The 23567-nt window shown below is 47.0% G+C and overlaps 1 protein-coding gene across 1 annotated transcript in view; it reads right to left on the reverse strand.

Moving 5' to 3' along the window:
* Positions 1 to 23567, reverse strand: part of LRRC75A (leucine rich repeat containing 75A) — a 404278-nt gene that overhangs the window by 128294 nt on the left and 252417 nt on the right. Inside the window, exon 3 of the mRNA XM_030185667.1 lies at positions 8233 to 8345. Coding sequence (XP_030041527.1) covers positions 8233 to 8345 — 113 coding nt within the window. The remainder of the gene's footprint in view (positions 1 to 8232; positions 8346 to 23567) is intronic.

Below are 23567 nucleotides of genomic sequence, written 5' to 3' on the forward strand. Positions count from 1 at the left end.
CAGGAGACCGCAGGCCGCTGGCAGCATATGTGAGTTGTTCTACTCACATATGCTGACAGCGCCAACAAGCCCCAAAACAAGTTACCCACGAATTCAGAAACAAAACTGCCGAGTTCTAAAAAAAAAAAAAAACAACCCCAAACGTGCAGGAAAAAAAAAAAGAGGTTGGCAACACTGCTGCATCTTTCAGCACAAAGGAAATGGAGCAGAGCAGCTGCCTGTTGGTCCAGGTCCTCCCTCCTTGGCAGCACCAGTTCCAAATGCAGAATTTGAACGGCACAGGACACCACACAGCCCCAATGATCAAATTCTGCAGTTGGAGCCACACGTTTATTTTATAGTATTTATTATACTTATCAATAGAAATCAAACAAAACAAAACATGGAAAAGAAAATAAGATGATACCTTTTTTATTGGACATAACTTAATACATTTCTTGATTAGCTTTCGAAGGTTGCTCTTCTTCATCAGATCGGAAATAAGCAAATGTGTTGGCAGATAGTATATATGAGAGAAACATCAAAGCATTACTTTGACAGTCTGACAGGGTGGGAGGGTGGGGGTATGCATGGGGACATCAAAGCATTTCATTGATATTCTAACAGAATGGGTGTTGGTAGGTGAGAGGAGGGTAATAAACAGAGAAATACAGCTTATGGCTATATTGGAGAAACAGGCCAGATGCTTAAGACAAGATTCAATCTGCACAGACATCACATGAAAATAGCCGGTGCCAGTCAAGCCCCCACCCCTGTGGGCCAACACTGCACCAGTGATTTCACAGTAAGAATACTGAAAGGTAATTTTAAAACAATACAGGAACGTAAGACCTTTTAAATAAGAATGATTGAATATTTTGACACACAACAAACAGGACTTAATAAGGATCTGGGTTTTCTAACCCATTATAAACCATAAGCTGTATTTCTCTGTTTATTACCCTCCTCTCACCTACCAACACCCATTCTGTTAGAATATCAATGAAATGCTTTGATGTCCCCATGCATACCCCCACCCTCCCACTCTGTCAGACTGTCAAAGTAATGCTTTGATGTTTCTCTTATATACACTACCTGATACCACATTTGCTTATTTCCGATCTGACGAAGAAGGGCAACCTTCGAAAGCTAATCAAGAAATGTATTAAGTTATGTCCAATAAAAAAGGTATCATCTTATTTTCTTTTCCATGTTTTGTTTGATTTCTATTGATAACCTTTAAGAGTGGACTAACACGGCTACCACACCTCTCTACTTTTAAATACTTGTAATTGTGCTCAGCAGCCAGGGCCGGTCTTAGGGCGAGGCGACCGAGACGACCGCATAGGGCCTCGCACTCAAGGGGGCCCCGCCCCCGACCACCCAAGTTCCAGTCCCTCTCCCTTTGAATTTTAAAAGTTATCTCGTCGGGTTACAGGCAGCGGCAGGAGTGAAAAGCGTGCAAGCTGCTTGGCGCTTCAGGAGCCTTCCTTTCTCTCTCTCCTTTCTCACCCTCATTTCCTGTTTCCACGAGGGCGGGACCAGAGCTGAGAGAGAGAAAGGAAGGCTCCTGAAGCACCGAGCAGCTCACACGCTTTTCATTCCTACCGCTGCCTGTAACCCGACGAGGTAACTTAAAATTCAGAGGGAGGGGGACTGGAGCTCGGAGGGAAGCCTCAGAAGGAAGGGAGCCTTGGAGCTGGGAGGGGGGCCTTGGAGCTGGAAAGGAGGGAGGGGGGCCTTGGAGCTGGGAGGGAGGAGCCCTGGAGCTGGATGGGAGGGAGAGGACCCTGGAGCTGGGTGGGAGGGAGGGGGGCCTCGGAGGGAGGGGGGATGGTCCTGGAGCTTGAAGGGGATGGCCTGGGAGCTCGGAGGGAGGGGTGGCTGGCCCTGGAGCTAGGGTGGGGGGGTGGAGCTAGGGTGGGAGCGGAAGTAGGGTGGGGGTGGAGCTAGGGTGGGGGCGGAACTAGGATAGGGCCCCATCAAATTGGTCTGCACAGGGCCCCGCACTTGCTAAGACCGGCCCTGTCAGCAGCTAACCAATATTTGGAAGTATCATAGAGACTGTATTTCCTTCAGCCTCATAATTGCTATCCAGATGCTGCCCAGTATACAAGTATTTTCAGCGCCACCCCCCTATTCAGATACCAGCTCTGAATATACAGGAGGGAGGAGTGGCCTAATGGGTTAGTGCAGCAGGCTTTGAACCTGGCAACCTGGGTTCAATTCCCACTGTGGCTCCTTGTGACCTTGGGCAAGTCACCCAACCCCCCCCCCCCCCCCCCGCCTCAGGTACAAAAACTTAGATTGTGAGCCCTCTAGGGACAGAGAAAGTAACTGCATATAGTGTGCACAGTGCTGCATACATCTAGTCGCACTATAGAAATGATTAGTAGTAGAAGTACATGTTTTTTTTAAACCCCGGCCATAGTGGGTAAATACTTCTGAATATTGATCCATGGGGCTTCAAAAAGAGCTGCACCAACATCTGAGATTTTGGTCTGATCCACTCAAAAAGAAATTCTATCACATTTTCTTCACCAGTGGATCCAAGCAACATTAAAGAACCAGGAAAAAGTCCCTCAGAAATCTCAGTGGCACATTAAAATTCAAAGCAGTTATCTTACAGATCCACTGGAGTGTGTGATAGCCTACATTTCAACATAAAATGGGCTCTTGAGGGAATTTAACAGAGCCTCTCAGGGGTTTGCACCAGTTCAATGAATTTGCCTGTGAAATTGAAACCTTGCACGGAAGCAGAATAATTCCTGTTTGACATGTGGATTCTGGAACGGCAAGCATTGGCAGAAAATGTGAGAAACTGAGATTACCATCACATTATGTGTGAAATTAAGCCGTTTGCGATTCTGGCTATGCAGAAGCCATCATCCTGTTTTCTTCGATTACCTGACTGGACTTTCAAGAACGCTTGGCATAAACGTAAGTGAGGGGAAAGCTTGAGATCAACTGGGGCAGCAGTAACGAAACTGGGCAGAGACTAGATAAACACTTAATCTAATCTTGACTCTTGTAACCATCATAATCCCTCATAAGGTTCAAAGTGGAATACAGAACAAACCGAAACATAAAATAGTACAAAAATACCAATATTTTAAAAAGAGAGGTATTAAGGTTAATTAAATTACTCATATTTCAGATATTTATCAAACAGATAAGTTTCTAAATGTTTTCAAAAAGAAAGCTAGGAGGATTGTTGTCTAATATCTAATGGTAGTTTATTCCAAAAGGAAACTGCTTGATAAGTAAAGGAACCCTCTAAGATTTTCTTAAAGCCTATCTCTTCAGTACTTATATCACTGAGGAGTGAATTGGATGCATGATATACATGGACATTATCGCATATTTCAGGGACTCGTACACAGGGCTTTCCCAGCTCTATCCCCTCTGAGACCAGACTGCCCTGGTTTCAGCACCGAGCGGCTGCCCTACAATCTGGAAATATAGGTTTGCCCCTGAAAAAACTGATTTATTTATCATCCAAAGAGACATACTCAAACCTACTGCCTAAGGACACCTCCCTTGGACCAACAGAGGAGACTTGAAAAATGAAATCAAGACAATGAAAAGGAAGTTAAACATGTCTGATTCAGCGTCTTCCTGGTGCATGCGTTCTCCTGACCCCATTCTGGGAACACAAAAACCAACCTAGATGTTTTCAGTTTATACAATACTGGTGTTTTTATATAACACAGTGACAACAATTGCTGGTTCCTTACCAAGACAAAGAAAAATAATTTAAACTCAGGCTGGTAACCAGGTGCTAATAAATACAATAAGTACCCCCACCCTTGATGATAGCATCTTTTCTAGCAGTACATCACACTGTAGGAACCTTCCCAGCGCTGGAAAATTCCTTTCTGCAACATAGGCACAAAGAAGCATCCTTATGGAAATTACTCTTGCGCCCAACATAATAGGACCCTTTTACAGAGCAGTGGTAAGCCTAATGCGGGCTTTCCGCTCGCTCTTCTGGGACTACCACCAGACCAATGCGGCTGCCGGCGGTGGTCCCACCCCGAGCGCATGCTATTTCCAGGGGAAAAAGAAAACCTCCGGAAATGGCTTGCACGACAGTAATCGGGCATCGCCGCTGCCTGGTTACTGCCGGGATAGCGCGGGAGCCTGTGGCAGTAAGGGCTCCCTGTCGCATGGTCACACAGTAAGAGTTCTCTCATCGCATGGCCATTTTTTTGGGGGGGGGGAGGGCTTTTACCGGCTGCAGAAAAAATGGCCCCCGCCACTACCGCAGGCCCTTTCTCCCTGCAGCTTAGTAAAAGGGGATAGTGCTGGGCAGACTTATATGGTCTGTGCCAGAGCCGGCGGTTGGGAGGAGGGGCTGGTGGTTGGGAGGCGGGGATAGTGCTGGGCAGACTTATAGGGTCTGTGCCCTGAAGAGCACAGGTACAAATCAAAGTAGGGTTTGCACAAAAAGTAGCACATATGAGTTATCTTGTTGGGCAGACTGGATGGACCGTGCAGGTCTTTTTCTGCCGTCATCTACTACGTTACTATGTTACTATGACCCCGATTAAACCAGACAACACTGAAATGCCCACTAGGTAAAATAAATGAGTTCCTCTTAGCTTTGAGTGGGGAGTCAAAACTGGGTCAACTCAAGAGGAGTGGCACCTTGATTTGCTCACAGAGGAAGCCACTCTCCAGCCATTAGTAATATTTCAGAATACAATTTAGTTTCAACATTTTTATTGATGACAAGTCAAATGAAACACATTCCACTGTCTAATTATACAGAGGCTCAAATATGAAAATGTCCTTAGTAAAACTGAATTCCTACAATCCGTCATCAAAAAAAAATTTTTTTAAACACTATATCCCCCCTTCCCCTCCAATGTAGGATTAAGCCTATACCATTTAGCTGAGGAACTTCCACACTTAGCTAACCATTTATCTTAGCTCCAAAACTGTCAAATCAATACACATTACATCATACTAAGTATTATAAACATATTTCTTCTGTCTAGTACATTATTAGGTCCCCTTCCCTCTACACCAAAGGAAACCCTCCTTTTATCTATACCAATATCAGGGAACTCAGTCCTACTCCTTAATCTTTCCTTAGGGTGAACCTCTTAAACCCCCTAATAACACAAATCCTTCGCAGCCCAACTCCTAACTCCCAGATTATCTAGCCCCTAACCTCCCACACACCCCTTCTCCCCCCCCAACCCCCCTTCAGAATACAATTTAAAGCACGTATAATGTAGCAGCTGTGCAATTTTGCTGTTTTCAGGCATCAGTTGAGTTTAGACATTTTGGAGGGAAGTTACTAAGCTATGGCAACAGCATTTTCCCACAGGATAGTGACTCCCATAGTAAATTAATAATTCAGTTTGTGATCAACCTCACAAGCTGCATTTTATTTTGCTCCCAGAGATCCATCTTTACGGGGTCAAAGCTTTAGTAATATGAGAAACAGCATCTTATCTCTCTCCCCAAGCAAATAGACCTCCCAACTTCTCACCCCTCCAAACTGACCCTTCCCCTGAAGATACTTAAATTACTCATTCCAAGCCACCTCCAGACCCCCTTCCACCCAGAATCCCAATCAATATCTCTCTTCTTAGTCAAGATCAGGAGGCGGGGCTGGTGGTTGGGAGGCAGGGATAGTGCTGGACAGACTTGTACGGTCTGTGCCAGAGCCGGTGGTTGGGAGGTGAGGATAGTGCTGGGCAGACTTATACGGTCTGTGCCAGAGCCGGTGGTGGGCAGCGGGACTGGTGGTTGGGAGGCGGGGATAGTGCTGGACAGACTTGTACCGTCTGTGCCAGAGCCGGCGGTTGGGAGGAGGGGCTGTTGGTTGGGAGGCGGGGATAGTGCTGGGCAGACTTATACGGTCTGTGCCCTGAAGAGCACAGGTACAAATCAAAGTAGGGTATACACAAAAAGCAGCAAACATGAGTTATCTTGTTGGGCAGACTGGATGGACCGTGCAGGTCTTTTTCTACCGTCATCTACTATGTTACTATGTAACAGCCCCCCTCCCAATCCTCTATAATCTCTTTAAGGTCTATCTGAAGGCCTCATGGAACAGGATAGGACTAATCCTCAGTCGCTCCCACCTCTTGCAGTTCTGGGTTCAAAATGGCAACTTTGACCCCTAGTGGTTTTTTTGTGGTACTACTGCTAGGGGGAGTCAAGCTGCTATTTAAGGCAAAAGGCAGCTTGGCCCCATAGCAGTAGTACCATGAGACTACCACTAGGGGTTGCAAGTGACATTTTGATCCTGGAACTGCAAGGTGTCGGAGCAACTGGAAATCACTCCCATCCCATTTTATGAGATTAAAGCCTATGTGGTCTTTGGGGGTGGAGGAGTTTAATGGGGTAATTTTATTTTTGTTACATTTGTACCCTGCGCTTTCCCACTCATGGCAGGCTCAATGCGGCAGGCAATGGAGGGTTAAGTGACTTGCCATAGTCACAAGGAGCTGCCTGTGCCAGGAATCGAACTCAGTTCCTCAGGACCAAAGTCCATCACCCTAACCACTAGGCCACTCCTCCAATATTCAGCCTGCAGCAGTAAGCAACTTGTAGGCCACTCCCAGTTGCAGGCTGAGCTAACCCCAAATATTCAATGCCAGGCCATGTGCAGCTCAGCTCTTGGCAATGAATATCCAGGTATGTGCGCTGACCCAGAAGTTAACCGGACACTGGTCGATATTCAGAATGATGCCCAGATAACTGAGCGCAAAAGGTTAGGACAGCCTTTCAGTTGTCCTAACTTTATGCACTTGCTTAGCTGGTTACCGGACTGAATATTGCCACTAACCATCTATCTGCTCGCTCTGCCCAAGCTCTGCCCCTGGACCGCTCCTAACCTAGCTGGTTAACGGCAATATTCAGTGGCGGTACCCGGTTATATACCGATGAACATCAGTGGCCGGCCAGCTCAGTGGGGTTTAACTGGGCAAGAACTCTCCTGCCCAGTTAAACCCTTTTGAATATCAACCCCTAAGTCTTTCCTGGGTGGGGGAAGGGGTATGTTCAGAGATAGGTTTTTGCTGGGGAAAACGGGGAGAGGGTGAGAAACTGCACTCCATGATGCTAAAACTCCAGTCCATTTAAAGATGGCTTCCAGGAAAACTGAACCACATGTCAGCGGTGTGATGTTCCAGACATGAAAATAATACCAACTCTGAGCTAGCTTTACTTTTCCTGGAAGAAAAGGGCTTATGAAGTTCAGTGATTTACATAATAATAAGGTGTTCTGCATGCTTTGCATCTCATATAGCCCAGAGTACCTTTAACAAGTGCTATGGTAACATTATGATTTTGCAGTTTAATGCATGTTAAGAGGCAAATATTGTGCATTATTCTCTTATCATTCCCCCCTCCCCCCTTAAGACCTATCAAACATATAAACGGCAAGTGACCATACTCACTTGCAAATGCACAGTACAGACTTCCTCTCTGTCCCGCCCTCGCGTCAAGACGTCATGATGTCAGAGGGCGGAACAGAGAGGGAAACAGAGTCGAATTGTCGGACGACGACGCTGCCGCCTGGAAAGGACCATCGCGCGAACCAACTTCCACCCTCCCCCCATCCACGCCGCCGCTCCCGCCCCCCTCCGTTATCGGGCCCCCTGCACTGACCTGACAGCGTCTTTCACCTCCGTGTGAAAGCGCTACAGGCAGCAGCAGATCTGCTGCTGCCTGTAGCACTTTCACACGGAGGTGAGAGACGCTGTCAGGTCAGTGCCGGGACCCCGGCACGGAGGGGGGAGGGAGCGACGATGAGGGTAGCTGGACATGGGGGGAGGGCAGGGGGGAGAGGCCATGGTTGCTGGACTTAGGGTGAGAGCAGGGCACAGAGGAGGGTTGCTGGACATGGGGGGAGGCCAAGGGAAAGAGGAGGGTCGCTGGATATGGGGGGGAGGGGGGATCGGTGGACGGGGTGAGGCCAGGGGAGAGAGGAGGGCTGCAATACTTGCCCGTTTTTACGGGCTTAATGGCTAGTTTTAAATAAAGCAGCAACATTTATCTTACCTAGCCTGGAGACCCAGAGCTAGAAAAGTCCTGAAACCACAACCCTTATCTCATATCAAGTTGCAGTCAATCAAGATAATGTACAATGTGCAACCTTCACCTTCCTGTGGAAGCATTCTTGGTTTCCAAACTCTCAGCGATACATTCAGAGGCAGGATGAAAATATAAATCTACAGACACCCCCCCCCCCCCCCCACACACACACACACATTTCAGCAGCAGACTCACCAGGCCTGGGGTTTTCTCTTCATTATTCCCTGGCGTCTCCACTGTGAATGAGGGCTGAGGTGGTAGGTCAGCTGTCTGCAGAGCTTCTCCATGGCCCCGAGTGAATCACCCTCCTGCAACAGGAACAGCACTTGGTTTTAATGCTGGTGAATTATTTTTTATGGGAATCAGTCATGTGACAGCACACGAGCAATCTGCTGCGACATGTAACTGTATTTCACATTGACGTAAAGTACTCTTTAGGGCTGGTGTTAGACATGCTGAGGCCCAGAAAATAAATTTTGAGAGGGGACCCCAAAGCCCACTTGTGGCCCAGGGCAACTACCCTGGTTGCAGCCTCGTAACAACAGCCCTGGTACTCTTAATCATTCTGCCTACTTGGAAATCAGTTAAAGTGCCATGAAATGACAAGTTTAGTTACATAACTATAGAATGCGGCATTTTGCACTCTGCCCACTGCTGTGATGAGGGAAACTTGGACTCAGTTCTTGAACCTGGTTCCTGCTTCTGGGACTGGCCAGGACAGAAGATGCTGTGAAGGCACAGAGCACAGCCTCCAGGATCAGGCCCGTCTTCAGGCTATAGTGGGGCCTAGTGCAAAAATGAAATACAGGGCTTTTCATAAGTCCTGTGCTCACCGACAACTGGCTGCTACGTTTTCCCAGCAGCTGGACCCATGAATGACACCAGCAGCTTCTTTAATCCCACTCTGGCACAGAGCTGCTATTATCAAAACTTTGTATTCCTGTTAATTCTCCACAAATCACAAACATACAATATAACAATATATAATATAGGTATGCAAATAAAATCATAGATCCCAGATGCACAAATCTTTTAACATCTTTCTAAAGATAAAATAGTCCTGTTGAGTTCAAGGTGAAATTGGAAATAAGTGCCACAATCTTGGGCCTGCAGTAGGTAAGTCACAATGTTGTGTAGTTGACAACCCTGCTGTTAGGACTAACACCTGCGATGATGTAACTGAATGCAAGATTCACACTGGAGCAAAGGCTGAATAATTTTTTTGTAAAGAACTAGAGCTCTCCTGCCTCAACAGCTTAAACAAAGAACGTGGGGCACCAGGACGGGCCTCTCTCCTTACTCTTCTTCTGAATATTAGCTTCAAGCAGGCCCCCCAAAAGATTATAAACTGAACCCAATTTGGTGTGAAAGGGGGAGGTCAACGATGGGCTCAAGAACACCAACATTTCATGAGAATGCTGTCACTGCTTCACAAGTCGATGAGTTTTACCAGAGGTGAGCAGATGGGTTGAGGCAATCGTGGATGGGCTGGCCAGTCCTTTTTAAAAATACTGTCTTCCACTACATTTTGATGATCTATCAAATCTTGTACACTAATGGGAACTAACTATACTTTCCCCCTTTCCCAGAGCAGAGTGCAATAGCAGCTTAGTAGTTATAAAGCAGGTTGTGAACCAGGGAAGACAGGGTCAAATCCTGCTTTTTCTACTGAAATTCTTTGCCACCTTGGACAGGTCATTTCACCCTCCATTGTCTCAGGTACAACTTACTCCTGCCGGATTTCTGCACCAAAAATTTCAAAATTCTGCTCAAAACTAATTACAAATTCTGCACAAAATATTTGCAAATTCTGTAAAATTCTGCAAGTTTCTTTGTCATGATTTCAACAATATTAATGCACCCACAGCCATCTACCTTTGTTCCAACCCCCTCCCTGCACCCACACCATCAATCTTTCAGCACCCTTCCCTGTACAGATATGATCCATATTTATTTTTCCATCCCTCCCTACATGTACCCACACTTCATCCTCCTTACAGCTCCCCCTCCCTGTACAGATATCATCCACATAAATTTTTTTCCAGCACCCCCTGCACCCAGACTTACAGCCCCCTCCCTCCCTCCCTGTACACAGATACCATTCACTTTTTCCAGGCCCCTAAACTCCATCCATCTTTTTCCAGTCCCCTCAACCCCCACACTCAGCAGTCCAGCGTGGGAGGCACTGCAGAGGTGCACTTTGGGAGTACGTCTTGGGACAGGAAAGAACCCTACTCCTTCCTGTCCACTGTTATGTCCAACGTCCACTTCTTCAGAATGGCCGCCAAGCCTTTCTGCAGCAGCCTCACGAGATTGTCGCTTAAATTCTCGGTGGCCATTTTCAAGAAGCAGCGGTACCGGCAAAAGCGGCGGCTGCAGGCAGGATAGAGTTGGGATCTTTCCTGCCCCCAAAGACGCCACTAGACCACCAGGGCATGTTAAGGTAGGCCCGGGCAAGACCCACTGAGGCTCGGGAGGACGTGGTGGCCAGCCAACCTTTACCATGGGAACAGGAACCGCTGTAAAGATTCTGTGCGAAAAAAAAGTAAATTCTGCATGACCGGGAAATTCTGCACTAATTACTACTACTACAAATCATTTCTATAGCACTACCAGTCGTATGCAGCGCTTCACAATTGAACATGAAGAAGAGACAGTCCCTGCTCTAGAGAGCTTACAGTCTAAATCAGGACAGACAGACAGGACAAATAAGGGATAAGGGTAGGACAGACAGATAGGACACATAGGGATAAGGGACTATTGAAGAGAGGAAGATAAGATAACGGTTACGAACAAGTGAAACGTTAGGAGTCAAAAGCAGCATTAAACAGGTGGGCCTTTAGCCCGGATTTGAGGGCGGCCAGAGATGGAGCTTGACGTAGCGGCTCAGGAAGTCTATTCCAGGCATAAGGTGTGGCAAGATAAAAGGACTGCACTATGCAGTCCCACAGACTTCCAGCAACAGTAAACAGATTATGAAGGTTATTGTAGACGTATTTCCACATGGAAATAGCAGAATTTACACATGTAGATTATACATACAGGTAAATGGTGATTCAGAAAGCCACTATTTACACAAGCAGATCCATGCCATGCAACAAATTCAAGGGGGTGTGGTTTGGACCAGGCCTTAATTGGGGGGGCTGAGCCCAAAGTGGAGGAGGGGCACATTTTGACCCGCTTCTCTGCCGCTTTTCGCCCCCACTGCAATCCCAAATACCTGGGATGGCGGGGGTCCCCAAGCCCCGCCAGCACGCCTTTCTGTGGCAATACTTGGCACCATGCTGCCTGCCCTGCTTTCCTGCCCCGGTGCATATGCTCGGTTTTAGTGAGATTGCGCATGCAGGAAGCTCGCAAATCTGCACTGGGCAGGGCAGGGCACAGCCATTTTGGAGGTGGCGCTGGAAGTAGGAGGCAGTGCTACTCCCTCCTCTCTTCTGGGGGTTTAGGGGGCACTAGGCCACCAGGATGGGTAGGGGTGGGGGTAGAGTTGCCCACTGGGCCACCAGGGACATCTTTGGTGTCACGGGGTTAGGGGGCTACAGGTCCATGGACCTCCAGTACCCCATGCCCTTGTGTTGGGGGAGAGTCAGGGGAGTGAGGTGGGTGAAGGCCACTCTGCCACCAGGGAAAACTGTCGGTTTTCGGGGGGGGGGGGGGCAGTTAGGGGGGCTAGAGGTCCGGTGGACCTCCAGTCCCTTACGTGTGGGGGGGAGGAAAGGACCTCCTGTTTGACAGGTCCAGGCTTTTTTTTTTTTTTTACAGCCCGGACCTGTCAAATAACTCCTACAGGAGGACTTGGTCTTGGGCACATGGCCCAGCCACAATCCTCCCACAGGATGATCAAAACTAAAAATGCGCATAAATTTGCATGCTACTAGTTTTTATCATGAGGGCCTTAATCCCCATGCTGTTCCAGCGCTCATTTTCTAGCGCTGTTCGGAACAGTGCAGGGGATTTGATCATCGGCACCTAGGTTTGTAAAATGGCACAGCTATATGCGTAAGCAGTGCAACGTGTGGAAGATGTGAAAAGTGGCAGCTGCAGTGCTCATGCTGCTTATTTTTTCCCCATGTATAATTATAAAATGACTGCTCCTGATGTGAGTACTGGTACATACACTCCTGCCTCATAGGTGTTTTACAAAAGGCTCCTCGTTCAGCAGAACCTTTTGTAAGATACTGCTGGAACTGAGCATGTCCCAAGTCTCCTGTCTGAATTCCAATCTCAACATTGTAGGTAAAATCAGCCTTTGTGTAAGCTCTCTGGGAAGAGAAATAATTTATGTACCTGAATAAAATTCTCTTTGAGCTTGGATTTGAAAGAGAAGTAATAAATCTACAATCCAATTTCATTCCTGTTAATTACCAGGTAACTCTATACAAAACCTACTACCCCTTATCTTTTGCATTTTATGTTTGTATCACAAGTAATTTTCTCTTTTTAAATCCATAACATTTTTTTTCTATTGGCACACTTGCATATCATTGACTGCCCAAAGGCTAAGGGTTCCTAAGCATTATCATCTGGTTAATGAATTTATCAGGACTATCACAAGGGACCGATATGATAGACAACTGCATGGAGCAGGGGCGTATCTGCGTGGGGCCTCAGGGGCCTGGGCCCCCGCAGATTTTGCCCTGGCCCCCCCTACCGCCATCAACCCTCCCCCGTGCCCGTTCTTACTTTTGCTGGCGGGGGACCCCAACCCCCGCCAGCCGAGGTCTGCTTCCACCTGCCGCTGCCTTCAAAACTTCTTCTTCAGCCGGCGGGGGACCCCAAACCCCCGCCAGCCGCCCCGCGCTGTTTAAAATTCATCTTCGGCCTCCGTGGCCGTGCTGCTGAGATAGGCGGCGCTGTTGAAATCCACTTCGGAGTCTGACGTCGCAGCACGTACAACGTACAACGACGTCAGACTCCGAAGTGGATTTCAACAGCGCCGCCTATCCCAGCAGCACGGCCACGGAGGCCGAAGATGAATTTTAAACAGCGCGGGGCGGCTGGCGGGGGTTTGGGGTCCCCCGCCGGCTGAAGAAGAAGGTTTGAAGGCAGCGGCAGGTGGAAGCAGACCTCGGCTGGCGGGGGTTGGGGTCCCCCGCCAGCAAAAGTAAGAACGGCAGCGGGGGAGGGTTGGCGGCGGGAGGGGGGTGGAGAGACTAAGTCATTGGTGGCGGTGGGGGCTCGGCGGCGGGGGGGGGGCGGCGGGGGGGGGGGGCGCTAAAATGTGCCCCCTCCCTCTGGCTCTGGCCCCCCCTACCGCCGGAGTCCAGATACGCCCCTGGCATGGAGTCCCAGGTGCTGCCACCAAAATCATCAATCCATATGGCAGAAACACATAGGTATGTTTATGTTTATTATACAAGCTTGCTATATTGCCAAATTTGGATAACAGATCAGGGCGACTTACATAATCTAATTAAAAGGGTGAAAGGAATGTGCTCTAGGGTACCTAGGGCAGGGCAGTGGGGCAAGTCCACCCTGGGTCCCAGCCCGCCCTGGGTGCCGGCGCTTGGCTGTTGGCTCTGCCAGTGCCCTGCCACATCTGATGTCAACTTCCTGTTCCAGGGCAGGGGACCGGCAGAGCCAACAGCCGCGTGCCAGTTCCACGCACTCCCTTACTTGAAGGAGGGGGTGTACTCTGCCCATGGGGGGTACTCCATTCCAGGTGGCATGCAAGGTAGGTACGCCGCTGAGAATGTCATAAAAACAGCACAGAAAACATTTGCAGAAAATTTAAAAGCCCACACCATCTACTTGCTCTCTCTTCCCCTTTCCCTGCTATGTGCCAGGGATGACCAACCAGAAATTTTTATTTCATGTCGTTTCCAATGTCATTTCTGGGAATGTTCATTTTCTCAGCTTTTATTCGGCCATCTTCTCATGCACTATGGGTTAGATTCAAGAAAACGTGCCAAAAATTAGATGCAAAAAAAATATGAACACCAAGCAGCAAATCTAAACCAGCCCTTGCACATGAAATTGCTGTTAAAGAATAGAGCACAGTAACCAACACTCGACTACCCGCCTCACCCTACAGAGCTCGAGGCAAGATACAATGAATACAAATAATACATTACAATCAACCCATAAAAAAAAGTTTACCCGTGTCAAAGGCTGGTGTACATATGTGCACCTAATGTTGGAGGTTGTGTCTGTATATAAAGGCCTACCCCGACGGCCCTACGTAAACCTCCTCACCCAGAAACACAGCATGCCTAATGATCGTACTGGACAACACACAATCTTCATCCCTTCCGACCCTCCACATATACCTCATTCGATCATTATACAACCTTGTATTTGCTGTCAACCAACTGGGCAAACGCCTTGACGGTACTATGTAAGCCACATTGAGCCTGCAAATAGGTGGGAAAATGTGGGATACAAAGGCAACAAATAAATAAATATGATAATATTCTACAACTTGTGGAGTTCTTTTACTAAGCTTTGGTCAAAGGGGGCCTGCACTAGTCTCAGCGCCGGTAAAGGGCTGGCCACTTTAGGGGAAAAGAAAGGGCCGTGCGATAACCGAGTCATTTTGTTGGGGAGCCTTTTTGCGGAAAGAAGAGGACCTTGGCTGGTGGGGGTTGGGGTCCCCCGCCAGCAAAGGTAGGCGACGGCGGGTTGGCGGTGGGTCCAGAAGGTCAGCGGTGGGGGGGGGGGGGTTGTGGTGGTGGCGGCGGGGTCGGCAATGACGGGGGGGGGGGGGGGGGCTAAAATGTGCCCCCTCACCTTGGGCTCTGGACCCCCCTCCCTCCGAAGTCTGGCTATGCCCCTGGCCCGGCGGTAGTTCCGGATTGATGCACAGCAAACCCGTTGCACGCACCACCCTTTAATAAAAGGGCCCCTATGTGTGCACGAAGGGCCCCTCTGACTCACCCATGTGCACGAAGTTGTGCGCTATAGCATTTAGGCGCTACATTTATCAAATAGCACCTACATGCAGTTACGTACATAACTACAAATTAGTGCCAATTAGCACTAATTAACACCACTTAAGGGCTCTGGCACCTAATTTAACAATTAAGAGGCCCTTTTAGAAAGGATGTGGTAGGGCTCCCGCACGGGTAGTGCACGTCAAATCATCCTTACCGCCGGGGTAGCATGGGGGCCCCAGCGGTAGTTGTAAAGTTGGCGCGTGCAGTTTCCCGTGGTAGAAAATTATTTTTTTTATTTTCCACCACTAGGGGCGCTCCTGGCGATAGTCGGCAGCACGGCCACATTGCCACCCGCTGCTTGATTACTGTGCAAGCCCTTACCGCCTCCTAAATAGGTAGCAGTAAAAGCTCAGGCCGTAAACAGCTGCACACTCATTTTAATGTTAGCGGACAGCCTTTTACTGCCCACTTTAAAAGAGTCCCTTTTCCCGCCGCGGTACAAACTGACCCCAGTGTGCGCCAATTTCAGGTGGCAAAACTAGCGCAGGCCGCTTTTACCGCTTCTTAGTCAAAGTGCCCCTAAGTTAGGCGCACGACTAGCACTGTTTCAGAACTTGCACCCAAATTTGCTTGCAAGTTGGAAATTTGGGCACGCAGCTTTATAGAATCCAGGGATATGTGAGAAAAGGCTGCACTCTTTTTCCCCAACAGGATATGCGTGTTCGCACTAGTTCACACATGCGTGGAGGTTCACTATTGGGAAAGAGTGAGTCCTCTTTTGACATAAACGCTCTTATTGGAGGATGACAAAACATGAAATGTCACGTTTTTCTGTTCACTTTCACTTCTAATTTGCCAATGACATAGGATACGTGTTTCAAATTCTGCTTTGGAATTGTTGAAAAGGAAGTCATTACAAAGCTAAGACAATAAATATCAGATAACCATCCTGGAAGAAGTAAAACAGATTTACTTCTTGCAAGTCCCATTTAGTTGTTGTTGGTTTGCCTAATGATCACACAACTCAAAGGTTTTATTCAGCTATTACTGTATTAGTAATAGATACTACAATTATTTCAAAGCAGTATGTCAAAACACTGTCAAACGATTGCATCCATTTACTCTACTGAAACATGAATGAAGGCTGTTGCAAGAAAGAATTAGCAGTTTATCCTGTACTGTTTAACAAAGCTCTTCAATCCTTCCGGGAATGCATTATTTGGCACAAATATGCCTCACTGCCTAGACCTACTACTACTACTTGACATTTCTAAAGCGCTACTAGGGTTACGCAGCGCTGTACAATTTAACATAGAAGGACAGTCCCTGCTCAAAGGAGCTTACAATCTAAAGGACAAATGTACAGTCAGTCAGTCTAGATTTCCTGAAAGGTATAAAGGTTAGGTGCCGAAAGCAACATTGAAGAGGTGGGCTTTGAGCAAGGATTTGAAGATGGGTAGGGAGGGGGCTTGGCGTAAGGGCTCAGGAAGTTTATTCCAAGCATAGGGTGAGGCGAGGCAGAATGAGCGGAGCCTGGAGTTGGCGGTGGTGGAGAAGGGTACAGAGAGGAGGGATTTGTCCTGTGAGCGGAGGTTACGGGCGGGAACGTAAGGGGAAATGAGGGTAGAGAGGTAATGAGGGGTTGCAGACTGAGTGCATTTGTAGGTAAGAAGGAGAAGCTTGAACTGTATGCGGTATCTGATTGGAAGCCAGTGAAGTGACCTGAGAAGAGGGGTGATACGAGTATATCGGTTCAGGCGGAATATAAGACGTGCAGCAGAGTTCTGAACAGATTTAAGGGGAGATAGATGGCTAAGTGGGAGGCCAGTAAGGAGTAGGTTGCAGTAGTCAAGGCGAGAGGTAATGAGAGCATGGACGAGAGTACGGGTGGTGTGCTCAGAGAGGAAATGGCGAATTTTGCTGATGTTAAAGAGAAAGAAGCGACAGGTCTTGGCTATCTGTTGGATATGCGCAGAGAAGGAGAGGGAGGAGTCGAAGATGACTCCGAGGTTGCGGGCAGATGAAATGGGGAGGATGAGGGTGCCATCAACTGAGATAGAGAGTGGAGGAAGAGGAGAAGTGGGTTTTGGTGGAAAGACGATAAGCTCGGTCTTGGACATGTTCAGTTTCAGGTGGCGGTTGGACATCCATGCAGAAATGTCGGATAAGCAGGCTGATACCTTGGCCTGGGTCTCCGCGGTGATGTCTGGTGTGGAGAGATATAGCTGGGTGTCATCAGCATAAAGATGATACTGGAAACCATGAGATGAGATCAGTGAGCCCAGGGAAGAGGTGTAGATTGAAAAAAGAAGGGGTCCAAGGACAGATCCCTGGGGAACTCCAACAGAGAGCGGGATGGGGGTGGAGAAAGATCCATGAGAGTGTACTCTGAAGGTGCAGTGGGAGAGACAGGAAGAGAACCAGGAGAGGACAGAACCCTGGAACCCAAATGAGGACAATGTGGCAAGAAGTAAATCATGATTGACAGTATCAAAAGCAGCGGATAGATCAAGGAGGATGAGGATGGAGTAGTGGCCTCTGGATTTGGCAAGGAACAGGTCATTACAGACTTTAGAGAGTGCCGTTTCTGTCGAGTGTAGAGGGCGAAAACCGGATTGAAGCGGATCGAGGATGGCATGAGAGGAGAGAAAATCAAGGCAGCGGCTGTGAACAGCACGCTCAAGTATTTTGGAGAGGAAGGGTAGGAGGGAGATGGGGCGGTAGTTGGAGGGACTGGTAGGGTCAAGTGATGTTTTTTTGAGGCGAGGTGTGACTACGGCGTGCTTGAAGGTGTCAGGGACAGTTGCAGTGGAGAGAGAGGTTGAGGATATGACAGATGGAGGGGGTGACAGTATGAGAGATGGTGTTAAGTAAGTTGGTGGGGATGGGATCAGAGGAACAAGTGGTGCATTTCGAGGAGGAAAGAAGGCGGGCGGTTTCCTCCTCGGTGATATCAGGAAAGGAGGAGAAAGAGGCCTGGGTTGGTTGGTTGAGGGAAAGGGTTGAAGGGTGAAAAGGAAGAGGTGCCTTGGTTGTGAACTCAAGGTTGATCTTTTGCACCTTGTCGCGGAAGTAGTCAGCCAGTGATTGAGGTGAGAGCGCTACTAGGGTTACGCAGCGCTGTACAGTTTAACAAAAAGGACAGTCCCTGCTCAAAAGAGCTTACAATCTAATGGGCAAAATGTCAAGTTGGAGAAGTCTAGATTTCCTGAGTAGAAGTATGGTGGTTAGGTGCCGAAGGCGACATTGAAGAGGTGGGCTTTGAGCAAGGCCTCCCTTAGAAGTAGGCGGTATAGGACATTTCCAGAAAATTATCTGGATAGCAACACTGAAAATCTCTGCTCTCCAGATAAATTGTGTCTCTCTGCCCCAGTTCTGCCCCTGGATCACTCTGGCACTATCCGGATATTGCCCAGGCAGTCTATAAAGATATTCAATGGCACTATCCAGATAGCACCGCTGAATATCTCTCTCAGCAGTATTTATCCTGAGTAGCAGGTGATGCTACCTGGATAAGGGGGGAAGTTATCAAAATGATCTACCGTTAAGACGTTATTTTACCACTAACTTATGCTACTTTAGCACAGGGGCGTAGCTACGCGGAGCCACGGGGGCCTGGGCCCCCGTAGATTTGGCCCTGGACCCCCTGCCGACAACCCTCTCGACCCCCCCCCCTCCTGCCGCCAACCCGCCGTCACCTACCTTTGCTGGTGGGGGACCCCAACCCCCGTCAGCATAGGTAGGTGACAGCAACGGTGGGTTGGCGGCGGGAGGGAGGTCGAGAGGGTTGTCGGCAGGGAGGGGTCAAAGTTGGTGGCAGGGGGTGTTGGCAATGGCGGGGGGCAGTGGCACCAGGGGGGACTAAAATGTGCCCCCTCACCTCGGGCGCTGGACCCCCCTCCCGAAGTCTGGCTACACCCCTGCTTTAGCACAGGTCCCATTTTATGCAATAAGACCTAGGGACTCATTTACTAAGCTGTGTACACACGTCCTACGTGCATCAATTTTGAACTACTGCCCGGCTTACCGCATGGCCCGTGCGGTAATTTCATTTTCTATGCACGCCCACTACGCACCCGGGAAAATTTCTGGCACGCAGCACTAACCGGGCGGTAATCGGCATTGTATGCGCGCTGATGATTACCGCCCGGTTAACGTGCGAGACTTTAACGCTAGGTCAATGGGTGGCAGTAAGGTCTCAGGCCCAAAATGGACGTGTGCCAATTTTTATTTTGCCACACATCCATTTTCGGCTTTAAAAAAAAGGCCTTTTTTTGCAGGTGCACTGAAAAATGGACCTGCTCGCATCCAATACATGGCGTCTACACCAGCGCAGGCCACTTTTTGGCACACCTTAGTAAAAGGACCCCCTAGTTACTAATAACCCAGATTAACAGCAAAATAACCTGTTTTAATGGGAGCTCACGATGATAATCCCCTCCCCCCTTAATTAAAGAAAAAAAGAATTGTCTTTAGAATCACTGTTGTATGTAATAAAAGTGAGTCACTTATAGGGTAATCAAGCCATTGTGACATCACTGATGAGGTTAGCTGTTAGGCATTGGTGCAATAAGGCATATGACATCACAATATCAGCTCTTCTTACCAGAGGCTGAAACTCTTCACACTGAGGGAAAGTGAACTAGAGAACTGGGAGGGGCTAAGGGGGTGAGAAACAGAGGGAACCAAGGCCTGAATGGATTTGAGTGACAGAAGGCGAAGAGGGGATTGAAAGACTGGATAAGAGTGATAGAGAGAGAGGATTTGGAGGTTGGAAGGGAGGCTGAGGTAATGAGAGGACCACTTCTGCCAGCTTGCTACTCCAGGGTTCACAAAATTAAGCTTGATAGCAAAGGGACCCTAAATAAACTAAAAACTGGTAACATTGTATTACAACATTTTTTTTGAATATTCAGTTCCATCATCAAAATGAATGCAGAATATTTTGAGGCATTTTCAAATCGTGTGGCACATTATTCATGGTTCTAATCTTACTACAGGTCCTTGTGATCTTTTGGGCAAATCATTTAACCCGTTACTGCTTCAGGTACACACTTAGGGCTCCTTTCACTAAGGAAGGGATTTTCAACCCAGTCCTCAGGGCACACCCAGCCAGTCGGGGTTTTCAGGATATCCCCAATGAATTCAATGGGGATATCCTTAAAGCCCTGAAATGTGTTAGCACTAAAGTGCATTAACACATCCAGCACATGCACTCAATGCTAAGCAACTTGTAGGAATATAATGTGCTGCGTGGCATTTAGCGCATGCTAATTGTTAGGGTGTGCTAAATCCAACAGCATACCTTAGTAAAAAGAGCCCTTAGATTTTAATCTCTCCAGGGACAATGGTGAGAGCTAAATCCAAAATCCTTTTTAGGCTCATTTTCAAAAGAAAAAAGCATCTAAAAAGTGGCATACGTCTGCATTTGGATGTTTTTCTCACAAAAAAACATCCAAATTGTTATTTTCAAAACCAATTTTTAGACGTTTTTCTATGAAGTCTGTCAGAAGTGCATTCAAATCACAAGGGGGCGTGTTAAGGGTGGGATCTGGGCATTCCTAACAGTTAGACGTTTTTCAGCCATAATGGAACAGAACAAAACCGTCCAAGACTAACACTAAGATGTTTTGAGCTAGACCTGTTTTTATAATGAATAAAGCACAAAAAGGTGCTCTAAATGACTAGGTGACCACAGGAGGGAATCAGGGGTGACTTTCTCTTACTCCCCCAGTGGTCACTGACTCCCTCTCACCCCCCTCCACCCCCCTGCCCCCAAAATATGATTAAAAACATTACTTGCCAGCCTCTATGCCAACCTCCGATGATATACTCACGTCCATTAGAACAGCATGCAGGTCGCTGGAGTAGTGGTGCACTGCAGACAGGTGGACCCAGGCTCCTACCTCCCCCTACCTGTTACACTTGTGGAGGAAACTGTGAGCCCTCCAAAACTCACCAGAAACCCACTGTACCCACATATAGGTGCCCCCTTCACCCATAAGGGCTATGGTAGTGGTGTACAGTTGGGGGGAGTGGGTTTTGTGGGGCTCAGCAGACAAGGTAAGGGAGAAATAGTAAGATGTGTACCTGGGTGCATTTTATGAAGTCCACTGCAGTGCCCCCTAGGGTGACCTATTGCTTTCCTGACATGTCTGGGGGACCAGTTTACTAAAAATGCTGGCTCCTCCTACATCCCAATGGCTTGATTTTGTGAGTTTTGCACTTGGACTTTTTTTGTTTGAAAATGGACCAAAAAACAAAACGTCCAAATCACAAAACCTTGCTCAAAACAGTATTTTCGACAACAAAAGACAGACGTTTTTCTTTTTTGAAAATGGCCTTCTTTCTTATTCCGATTTTGGACATATTTTTGCAAAACGTCCAAAGTCAGACTTAGACATCATATCGAAATGCCCCCCCACGTAATTGATAAAGGCATCACAGTTTACTGAGATCCACTCTGACCTCTCAAACTACAGGATGTGTCATCACAAAGACAAGCTTATTTGGCAAATATATGCCCTTTCTTGCCCTACTAATTCCAGGACCTCCAACTTGCCTCTATTCTATTCAGTGGATGCTTAATGCATGCTCAACTCATTTCTACAGACTGTTGAGTAATCTTTCAAATGTGTTTCAATGTATTTTCCTTATCCGAGATCTGTTGACAGTTTTCTTCCGATGGAAGACAGTCCTAGGAACATGCCAGTGGCTTCCGGCTTTCTCATATTTATCTCTTGCATTACTTAGAACAATGATTCTTTTCTGACCTCAATTTTCTCCTGAATGCTGAAGCAGTTTACTTACCCAGCTCTGCCAGCAACATGTCACAAGCAATTTTTAAAGATAAACGAGCAAACTGTGACCTGTTCACCTCTGATTAAAACAACCCTGCACCTACAGCACCTATGAAACATTTCAATCAAAGGTCCATTAGACAGAAATATATTTGAACTCTTTAGACAGAAACATATTTGAACTCTTCCGGCAGATCTGAATGCCCCTATTAAAGTTGGAGTATTCAACGCTATTCTTTGAAATTACAGGACACACACATTGCCCTGTAAGGCTTTAAGACATCCTAGGTAAACCTTTGGCCTTCTTTCCTCCCCCCCTTCCTCCCACAATTATCTTTAAATCTATAGACCACTTTCCTTCACCCCTCTCAGATTTATAATGAAACCCAACAATCATTATGATCTCTTCCCCTCTCCCCAGAACAGTCCTGTAAAAAAACACTGAAATGAAAACGATTTGCCCACTTAAAAGGGCTTTTTGGAACACATTCATCCTATAAGAAGGTAATTTGATTACTTAACCCGGGGTGGTTGAGACTCATATTGATTAAGAAATAATATGCTACTGGCGCACTGTTTCTCAATTTTCGAGAGCAATATAATTTTTTAGATTTTTGTATTTATCTATTGCTCTTCCATTGATATTTGTGGTAATTTTATTACGTCATTTCCATGCATATGTGTAGCTATGTGCATAAATGGCCTCTTACAAACTCCAACCAGTGTAAAAATATGTGCTTTTATATGATAATTTATAGACAGGAGAAGTGTGGGTGGAGCATAGGTGAGTTTGCAAGTATTTTTATAGACTAGCATATTTTATACTTGAAAAATCTAGGCATGGACATTTTGAGGGCAGGTATCAATGTCCAGATCTAAAAGGAATATCAATTTCCACATAAATTCTTCATCGGGCCGTTTTTTCACCGTATCTTTAGTTTTTATGTGCACAGATATGGTGAAAAAATGGACCGATGAAGAATTTACGTGGAAATTGATATCCCTTTTAACGATTTATTTAGGTATATATCCACTGCTGACTAGACCAACAAATATTATTTTTTTATATTTAAACTGTTTTATTGATGTCACAGTCAATAACAAATATAGTCAATAAACATTTACTTAAGCCAAGTATTTGTCTGTTTTGTTTCTTAACATAATCATATCTAAAGTGTCATCAAAAGTTTTAAAGGTACCCTTCCCCTTCCCCCCACCCCCCTTCCCCCCCTATACCTGAACAGTATAATTCTCATATCAACATTAATCAATAAACATATATGTCATTAACTTTCCTTCCCTTCCTTTCCCGTGAGTGTGTTCACCAATAAACTACGAGCTCTGCTTGATAAAGCCTGTACATATGGTTCCCAGACTTCCCAAAACCGTTGTCTACTTCTAGGGCTACTGGACATAGCACGTGCTTCCATTCGCACCAGGGAGTGAAGCGAACTCCTCCATTGCCAGAAGGATGGTCCTATATCTTGTGTCCAATGTTGTAATATACATTGCTTCCCAACAATTAGTACCTTATAGATAAATAGACTTTCTTTATGTCGCATTATTGACCCTCGTCCCCTTAGTCCAAGCACAACAGTTTTAGTCTCTAGCCAAAGCTTCCTGTGCAACAAGGCCTCACAATATTCCAGCACTGGACCCCAAAATTTTTGTATAACCAGACATCCCCAGAGCATGTGATACAGTGTTGCTCTCTGAAAATTACATTTACTGCAATGTGTTCCTTGCAATCTACCTGCGTAATAAGCCTGTATGGGAGAAAAATACGCTCTCATAATGATTCTAAATTGTATCTCCCTATGTCTGGCACTAGCCACTTTATGTACTATCTCCT

This window comes from Microcaecilia unicolor, chromosome 13 (genome assembly GCF_901765095.1).
Source record: "Microcaecilia unicolor chromosome 13, aMicUni1.1, whole genome shotgun sequence".
Taxonomy (NCBI): Eukaryota; Metazoa; Chordata; class Amphibia; order Gymnophiona; family Siphonopidae; genus Microcaecilia; species Microcaecilia unicolor.